The sequence below is a fragment of the Nicotiana tomentosiformis genome, chromosome 2, assembly GCF_000390325.3.
Source record: "Nicotiana tomentosiformis chromosome 2, ASM39032v3, whole genome shotgun sequence".
Taxonomy (NCBI): Eukaryota; Viridiplantae; Streptophyta; class Magnoliopsida; order Solanales; family Solanaceae; genus Nicotiana; species Nicotiana tomentosiformis.
In genome coordinates, this window is record NC_090813.1 from 185,431,759 (window position 1) to 185,441,821 (window position 10,063).

General features: G+C 41.1%; 1 protein-coding gene across 1 annotated transcript; it reads left to right on the plus strand.

Moving 5' to 3' along the window:
* The first annotated feature begins 4,828 nt into the window (after positions 1-4,828).
* Positions 4,829-7,385, plus strand: LOC138906244 (uncharacterized). Its single transcript, XM_070194775.1, has 3 exons — positions 4,829-5,116; positions 5,220-6,374; positions 7,185-7,385. The coding sequence occupies exons 1-3, from the start codon at positions 4,829-4,831 to the stop codon at positions 7,383-7,385; spliced, it is 1,644 nt and encodes a 547-aa protein (XP_070050876.1).
* Positions 7,386-10,063: the final 2,678 nt, after the last annotated feature.

Sequence of the window (10,063 nt, forward strand, 5' to 3'; positions counted from 1 at the left end):
AGGGTTTATACTTGGCTTTATTGATTGTATGATATTATTGTATTTGTGGGCCTAATGTGCTAATTGTTGCTTATTTACCGCTTTGATACTATTTGAACTGTATTAAATTGTCTTCTTACGCCTCCCTTCTGAGTCTTCTGAATTTATGGTGCATACGTGCGCGTGGCCCACTTTTCTGTTAGAAGTCATACCAATTAGAACGAGACTGGGTCAGTAACTAGGCCGGGTAGACTTTCGTGCTCCCGGTACATTACCTCCATCTCGGCTCGAGCTGTCCGCTTGGGTAAGCCAGGTCTAAAACACTCCCCTTAGGATTTAAACCTAGAATAACATAGCCTCATGCCGGATCCCTAATAGGAACGTTTATTTTCATCATGTGCATTTGACTTTGGGGACTCAACATAGGGGTTGGGTCCGTCTAGGACAGGTGTACCCGAAATTACAAGACCATCCTGATGCATCTTATGTGCTACTTGTGCATTATGTTTGATTTGGTTTGTGCATGTTGACCGGTTTCTAAAATAAAATAAAAATATAAAAATATTGAGGGAAAACCAGAAAGAAGAAAATATGAGGGAGAAAATTTATCCGATTTTCGAAAATCTCAGTATTTACCCAAAAAAAAAAACCTGAATTTTTTTTTTATTTTAAAAAGTGTCATCCTATTCCTGAAATATTTACGAACCACGCGGGTCTGATTCTTACCGGATGTGAGATACGTAGGCAACCTTCATAGGATTCGGCCCCATTTTTATAAAATAACTAAAATAAAAAAAAAAGAAATGTGTCTAGTATTTTTTTTTTTAATTAAAAAAAATAAATAAGCAGACCCAGCTTCGGTTAATCCCAAATTGTTCCTGTCAAAATAGCCTTAGAACATCTTCAAAATTATTGAAGGGCTGTTCTCGCAAGAACGGACGTGTCTGTCAATTGGGAATCACTTTGACCATAATGCCCTTCCCCCGACCCTAAAGCTATCCTTGAAAGTAAGAAGGGGCCATAGTTGCAAAAATAGCCACCCTTTCTTCGGTCACAATTGCAAAAATAGCCCCCCTTCTCGTTGATTTTTCTTAAAATTGAGTTATTTACAAAAGATTGTTTTGCAAAAGGAGTGCATTGGTTCTGTCTCTTGAGACTAGTGTCAACCTTAACCTTAACCACCCATAGGTACAAAATGAGCACTGTCCAGAACACACCATTCACAGTTGTAGGCGAGGCTCCACTTCAGCTTCAGATGTGGTGGTATGATTTAGGAGAAGATGGGCAGAAATGGGTCACCAAGTACTTGGGAGCCCTTATAGATATTATGAAAATTAAACCACGGGACGATTTGATTGAGGCACTAGTGACTTTTTGGGACCACGTTCACAATGTCTTTCGCTTCTCCGATTTTGAGCTAACTCCCACTTTAGAAGAGATAGCTGGATATTCCGGGTTTGGCAGGGATTTGAGAAACCAGGAGCTCATATTCCCAAGGGCTCTTTTTGTACACCGATTCTTTGATCTTCTGAACATAAGTAAGCAAATTAGAAAGACCAACGTAGTCGAAGGGTGTTGTTCTTTCTACTTCTTGTACTCCAGGTTCGGGCAGCCAAATGGGTTTGAAATGCATGAAAAGGGCCTTAACAACAAGCATAACAAAGACACATGGCAGATTCATCGTCGCTTCGCCTTCATAGTGGCGTTTCTGGGAATTATGGTCTTCCCAAACGAGAAGCGGACAATTGATACCCGCATAGCCAGGGTTGTACAGGTCCTCACTACCAAAGAACATCACACTCTTGCCCCGATCATTCTATCAGACATTTATCGGGCTTTGACTTTGTGCAAGTCTGGGGCAAAATTCTTCGAAGGGTGCAATATTTTGTTACAAATGTGGTTTATTGAGCATCTCCGATATCACCCCAAGTTCATGAGCTATGGTCCGAACAAGGACAATTTCATTGAGAGTTACGAAGAAAGAGTAAAAGATTACAACTCTCCAGAAGGGGTGAAAGCCTGGATATCCCACCTAAGATCTTTAAATGCAAGTAAAATTGAGTGGACTTTGGGATGGCTCCCGCTAAGAGAGGTGATACACATGTCGGCCCTAAAAAGTTATTTGCTATTGTTGGGTTTGAGAAGTGTCCAGCCGTATGCGCCACACAGAGTTCTAAGACATCTAGGAAGGTACCAAGTAGTACCTAAGGATGAAGATTTGAGTGTGCAAGTTATTGAGCTACACCCCGAAGCCCCACTCCCCGAAGCTTTAATCCAGCAAATTTGGAATGATTGTCGCTACTTGAAATATGATACTCAGGTGCCAGATCCTGCGAGAGGTGAGGTAGATCCGGGTTATGCTGTATGGTTTGGGAAGAGGTCTCACGTGGATGATGTGCCAGAGCCCAAAAGGCCCCCAAAAAGGCCGCATGTTCAAGCCTTTGATGATAAAATCCAAGAACGGTTGGCTTGGGGTGAACGGGAAAAGGGATACAAAACAACTATTCATGCCTTAGAAGAAAGGCTAAGAAACCTCAATTTTGAGAAAGACTTGCAAGAACAAGAAGCCGAAGGGGAAAAGAAGAGTCTAATCTGCAAAAATGAAGCCCTTCGTGCTCAACTTCAACAGATGAAGAAAGCCTCTGAAGTGCCAGTGAGAAGTTGGAAAGACCAGAGAACCATTGCCAATCTGATGGAAAAAGTGCAAGATTATGATTCCCTCTTGGCAAAGACTGAAAAGTCGTTGGACAAAGCCAATGAAAAGATCGTACAGCTAAATGAGAAGGCCGAATCAAGTAAGGATCGCCAAGTAACACAATTTGAAGAAAAGAGGGCTCAATTCGAGAGAGAGAAGGCCCATTGGGTACGTTCAGAAGCTCAGCTCCATGCACAGTTGGAAGAAATGAGAAGGTACAATAGAGAATACCAGCATGCAGATTTTGATAGGGAGATGGCTCAGGCGAGACTCGAGCAGGCTAGACTTCGGGCTCAGTTGGAATCAGCCTTAGATCGTGAGGGCCACATAAGGGAGATAGCCACCACTCGCCAGCAGCAGTTACAAGATCGAGACCAGAATTTCCAGTACTTCAAAGAGCAAGTTCATAATTTGGCTGTTTATACCGCTCAAAGTTATGTGAACTGCCAAGGGATGGATTATGAGAAGTTTTTGGAGCATGCACCTACTTTTGCCCGTCATCTTGCAGCAGAGTTAGAAAGGATGTACCGTACATTAGGGGGTCAACCAGGGCAAGCCCCACCATGAGCAAATGTTCCAGTGTTTGAAAGCCAGAAGATTGTGGAGTTGAATTATAGTCGTAGTTTTTAGAACTTTTTATGTAGTAGTTATGTTTTAGTTTGAGTCATTGTTGAATCTTTAAAATCGCTGTCTTTTAGTCTTGTCAGAGTTTGGTAAGTCATTTTCAATGTAATGTCCTTTCTGTTATTATATTATTTCATTTTGTTAAAAAAAAATACTATTATTATTTTTCCCTGAACTACGTAATGGTCTGATTCATGCGGCGTCATGATACGTAGGCAATCCTCATCGGATGCGATCATAACCATAATTAATCTATAAAAAAAATGAAAAACAAAACCCGCTAAATTCAAGATGAAAATAAACCAATAAATCAATAAGCCGGGATGAAACATAAAACCTTCCAAGATCATTTTAGAAATGAAAATGGCATTAGGTGCATAACATATAATGTGTGATTAATATCTGCAAAATGCCTAACTCTAACATGTTTGTTGTTTGTCATTTTAAAAGATAAAGTAAAACAGAGGTGGTTGGTTGTGGTTTAAACTGGCGACTCACCCTTACAACACGAGATCAAAAGGAAAAAGTAGAATGGCAAACAACAGTGAGAATGAGTCAGATAATGATGATATCCATGGACAATTGGTTGAACAAGGTTCAGGACTGGTTGAAGAAGTAAGAGTGTTGAAGCAACAATTGGCAGAGATGTACCAAGCCTGGGTGAATGGACAAGCACCGCCCTCACTATCCATAGGGCCTTCAGATAATCTTCATAATGTGTCAGTTGCCACTCAAGTGCCTATCTCCATAACAAGTAACCCATTGTACCAACCTGGATTCAGTCCGAGCATTAACCTTCCCACTATCCCCAGTACCTCCATTCCACGTCCTCCAATCGCACCTCTCAGAAATGACCCACCTACTATACCCATTGTCCATACTTTCACTGTCCCTCAACCGGCTCTTGCTCAAAAGTCCAATAATGATCCACAATTGGATGCTCATGATGCCCAACATTACTCTCCAGAACTGAATTTAAAGGTTCCAGATTCATACAAGCACACTTCTCATAATGTGTTCCCAATTGAGATCGAAAAGCCCGAAAAGAATATGGAACAAGAGGAAATGACCAGAAAAATGAAGAGCTTGGAACAAACCATGAGAAACATACAGGGTTTGGGGGGCCACAAGAGTGTTTCGTTTAACGATCTATGCATGTTTCCCCATGTTCATTTGCCACCCGGCTTCAAGACCCCCAAGTTTGACAAGTATGATGGGCATGGTGATCCTGTTGCCCATTTGAAGAGGTATTGTAGCCAACTAAGGGGAGCGGGAGGCAAAGAAGAATTGCTCATGGCTTATTTTGGGGAAAGTTTGACAGTAATTGCTTCAGAGTGGTTCATAGATCAAGACATCTCTCACTGGCACGTTTGGAATGACATAGCTCAAGATTTTGTCCAACAGTTTCAGTACAATATTGATATAGTGCCAGACCGCTCCTCTCTCGTCAACATAAAGAAGAAACCAGCAGAAAGCTTCAGAGAATATGCAATCAAGTGGAGAGAGCAGGCTGCTAGGGTCAAATCACCAATGAAAGAGGCAGAAATGATTGACTATTTTCTCCAAGCTCAGGATCCTGATTACCTCCATTACATGTTGGCCGCCATCGGTAAACCTTTTTCTGAGGCGATTAAGATTGGTGAAATAGTTGAGAATGGTATGAAGTCAGGCAAAATTGTGAGTCAGGCAGCCCTTAAGGCAACCACACAGGCAATTCAAAGCGGGTCACGCAATTTCGGAAATCGAAAAAAGAAGGAGGAAGGATCCATGATGGCATCTGGGTTCGGAGGAGTTCAAAGAGGAATAACTCCTTCTTACGTGCAATTCCAACAAGGACTATACAATTCTCTTCAACATTATTATCCGCCTCAAGGTCCCCGATACTCAGTTCCTGCAACAATACACAGTGTTTAATGCTCAGGCTTATGCTAGGCCTCCCAATCACCAACAATGGCGGGCACCGATTCCACAAGGCTCCCGTCAACTCCGGCCAAATTTTGAGGCACCATATAATCCTCGTCCCCGACAAGAATATGTGAGAGAACAGGAGCCAAAGAAAGAGTTCACCCCAATTGGAGAATCGTATACAAGCCTATTTCGAAAGTTGATGCAGTTGAAGTTGATTGAACCTATTATGCCGTGCTATGTGAATCCAAATTCAAAAGGTTTTGACTCAAATGCAAGATGTGAGTATCACTCTAACACCCAAGGGCATAGTACTGAAAACTGTTGGACATTAAAGAAAGCCATTGAAAATTTGATTGAAGCAAAGGAAATTGTGGTAACAAATAATGAGGATACTCCTAATATCACAAACAATCCGCTCCCAACTCATGATAATACACATTTTATTGGAATGATTTGTGATGATCGGGATTATAAGCAGTCTGGCAAGACAGAGATGGTTGATAGAACCATAGGGTCAGAACCAAAAGTGATAGTGAGCCCGCCGCAATTAGCACCATTGATGGTGAAAGGTGCGAATTCTAGTTTGAACTTGGCATGTTCTGAAAAAATGATTCTCTATGTTCCTGGAAGCACAAAAAAGGTTGAGGTTCAATTGGGTGGGCCAAAACTTTACATCCCCGGGGGCATTCAAAAGATCATTCCGAATAATGGTTTGAGGAATATAACAGAGCCAGTCGTGATCCGACCTGTTGCCCAACTCATAGTGACAAACACAAAAGCTATTCCCTGGAATTATAACAAGACTGTCATGACATACAAAGGAAAAGAGATAGTTGAAGAAACAGGTGAAATGGGGGGCTTGACCCACTCTGGAAGGTGTTATTCACCGGAGGAATTGAGAAAAGCTAAGCAAGCCAGAGAAGGTCATTTGCCAGTGAAAGAACCCGTTGCAGAAAAAGAAGCAGAGGAATTCCTTAAGAAGATGAAATTGCAAGACTACTCAATCATTGACCAACTAAGGAAAACTCCTGTTCAGATATCTTTGTTATCTCTACTTTTGCATTCAAAAGAGCATCGTCGTGTGTTGATCAAAACTTTGAACGAGGCATATGTCTCAGAAAAGACAACGGTGAATCAGCTAGAAAAAATGGCTGAAAGATTCTTTGAAGTAAATAGAATTACTTTCAGCGATGATGATTTGCCTGAGGAAGGGGCTGGCCACAATAGAGCTTTGCATCTTATGGTCAAATGTGAAGGGCACTACGTAAAAAGAGTCATGATTGACGGAGGCTCAAGTGTAGATGTGTGTCCTCTTTCTACTCTACAACAGCTGAACATCAACACTAACAGAATTCGAACCAGTAATGTCAGTATCAGAGCTTTTGATGGTTCAAAAAGAGACACTATTGGGGAAATCGAACTCACCATGACAATCGGCCCAGTTGATTTTAACATTGTCTTTCAAGTGTTAGATATGGAAACTTCCTATAATTTTCTTTTGGGAAGGCCTTGGATCCATATGGCCAGAGCTGTACCATCCACCCTACATCAAATGGTCAAATTCGAGTGTGACAAGCAAGAAATTATTGTTCATGGGGAGGACGACTCATCTGTCTATAAAGACCCGTCCATTCCATATATCGACGCCAAGGAAGGATGTGAATCTATCATATATCAAGCATTTGAGGTGATTGAGGTGGACCAAGTGGAAGAAGGAAAACCAATTCTGCATCCCTGTCTTTCAGCCACATCTATGATGGTAGCTTCGCTGATGTTGAGGAACGGCTATGAACCAGGAAAAGGATTGGGATCCTCTCTACAAGGAATTGTGAACCCCATTGCTCCATTTTCGAAGAAAAATACCTTTGTCTTGGGCTTTAAACCAACATCAGCTGACATAGATAGAGCCAAGGCCCGCAAAAAGAATGGTTGGAATCTGTCCAAACCAATCCCTCACATTGCCTACTCTTTTGTCAAGCCACAATTTGAAGAAGTCCAAAATCCTTCTACTCAGGATGACATTGACGGAGTTTGCCAGGGTCTCAAGGAGATGTTTTATGAGATCAATATGGTTCAAGTTGGGGAGGGCCCTAGCCGGGCAAGTGTTCAACTGATTGGTCCAGATACTTCGCTCAGCAACTGGGAAGCAATTCCTCTTCCCATCAGGATGGAGACTTGATAGCCTGTTTTGTTATTTTTTCTGTATTTGAATTATTTTAAGGGTTGTAATCCAGATATTTTAGTTTAATTGCTTTGCTGTGATGTTAACCCTTCTATTCTTTCAAATTCAATGAAATGAAGTTCCATTTTCGTAGTAAAATTCTATCTTTTTATTTTCCTAATTTTTGTTAATTTCTTATCATTTTCAGTTTCGATAGTGCTAGCTTTAAAAACATGACATGCACGCGGAATTCATGCCCAGATCTTAAAAAGCTGTCTAATCTCGAAATAATGAATCAAGAAGTTGAGTATGACGAAGATGAGGCTTTTAGAGAAATAAAAAGGGAATTGGATCAATTTGAGAATAAGCCTAAGCCTAACTTAAATAAAACTGAGGCAATTAACCTGGGAAGTCCTGAAGAAATCAGAGAAACAAAAATAAGCATTCATACTGAACAAAAGACGAGAGATGCCATAATTCAAGTTTTGTTTGAGTATAGAGATGTATTTGCTTGGTCGTATGATGACATGCCGGGTTTGAGTGCCGATCTAGTGGTCCATAAGCTTCCCACACATCCTAATTTTCCACCAATCCAACAAAAACAAAGGAAGTTTAAGACAGACATGAGTGATAAGATTAAAGAAGAAATCACGAAGCAACTAAGTGCAAATGTGATCAGGGTCGTCCGATACACTACATGGTTAGCAAATGTTGTGCCAGTGCCAAAGAAGGATGGGAAAATCAGAGTTTGTGTTGACTATAGGGATTTAAACAAAGCAAGTCCAAAGGACAACTTTCCCTTACCCAACATTCATATCCTTGTTGACAATTGCGCTAAACATGAGATCCAATCTTTTGTGGATTGTTATGCTGGATATCACCAAATTCTGATGGATGAAGAAGATGCAAAAAAGACTGCCTTCACAACTCCATGGGAAACTTATTGTTATAGGGTTATGCCATTTGGTTTGAAGAATGCAGGGGCAACTTACATGAGAGCCATGACTACCATGTTCCATGACATGATGCACAAAGAGATTGAAGTGTATGTTGATGATGTGATCATTAAGTCGAGAACACAAACTGACCATGTGCAAGACTTGAAAAAGTTCTTTGAAAGGCTACGAAGGTACAATCTCAAACTCAATCCAGCCAAATGTGCATTTGGAGTTCATTCTGGGAAGCTTTTGGGTTTTATAGTTAGTCGAAGAGGCATTGAGTTAGATCCCTCCAAGATAAAAACCATTCGAGAGCTGCCTCCCCCGAAGAACAAAATAGAAGTCATGAGTTTACTCGGGAGGTTGAATTACATCAACAGGTTCATCGCACAGCTTACAACAACATGTGAGCCTATTTTTAAGTTGTTGAAAAAGAACGCCACTATCAAGTGGACAGATAAGTGCCAAGAAGCTTTTGATAAGATCAAGGAATATTTGTCAAATCCCCCTGTTTTGGTCCTGCCAGAACCTGGTAGGCCTCTATTTTTATATCTGTCAGTAATGGATAGTTCCTTTGGTTGTGTTCTGGGTCAACATGATGTCACAGGCAAAAGAGAACAAGCAATATATTATTTGAGCAAAAAGTTCACCACTTATGAGGCCAAATACACTCTTTTGGAAAGAACATGTTGCGCTTTAACCTGGGTCGCCCAGAAGCTTAGGCATTATCTTTTGGCCTATACAACTTACCTCATATCCCGAATGGATCCCCTGAAGTACATCTTTCAGAAGCCGATGCCAACTGGCAAATTAGCAAAATGGCCAATCTTGCTCACAGAGTTTGATATTGTTTATGTCACTCGCACTGCCAAGAAGGCACAAGCTTTGGCAGATCATCTGGCAGAAAACCCGGTTGATGATGAGTATGAGTCTTTGAACACATATTTCCTAGATGAAGAGGTTAATTTAGTTGAAGAAGTAGTCCAAGATGACGGTCGAATTTGGAAACTATACTTTGATGGGGCTGTCAACATCAAAGGCATAAGGATTGGGACAATTCTGGTATCACCTACTGGGCAACATTACCCTGCCACGGCGCGACTTCATTTTTCTGTACAAACAACACAGCAGAATATGAAGCTTGCATCATGGGTCTGAACATGGCAATAAACCTAAATGTGCATGAATTGTTGGTGATGGGAGATTCAGATTTGCTTATTCGGCAGGCTCAAGGTGATTGGGAGACTCGAGACATCAAGCCTCATTCCATATAGACAATGTGTGGAGGATCTTAGCAAAAGGTTCAAGTCCATCGAATTCAGGTACATTCCCAGGTTTCACAATGAATTAGCTGATGCCTTGGCCACCCTAGCCTCAATGCTTCCATATCCGGGTAATACTCACATTGACCCATTAGAAATTCAAATTCGGGATCAACATGGTTATTGCAATACAATTGAAGCAGAACCAGATGGTGAACCATGGTATCGTGATATTAAACAGTTTCTGAAAACAAGAGAATATCCGGAACATGCTAATAGGGATCAAAAGAGAACTGTTAGGCGACTCTCTAATGGTTTCTTTTTGAGTGGGGAAATCCTATACAAAAGAACTCCGGATTTGAATTTGTTGAGATGTGTGGATGCCAAAGAAGCTGAAATAATTATGAATGAGGTGCATTCGGGAGTTTGTGGCCCGCACATGAATGGATATGTTCTAGCAAAGAAAATCCTTCGGGCAGGATATTATTGGCTTACT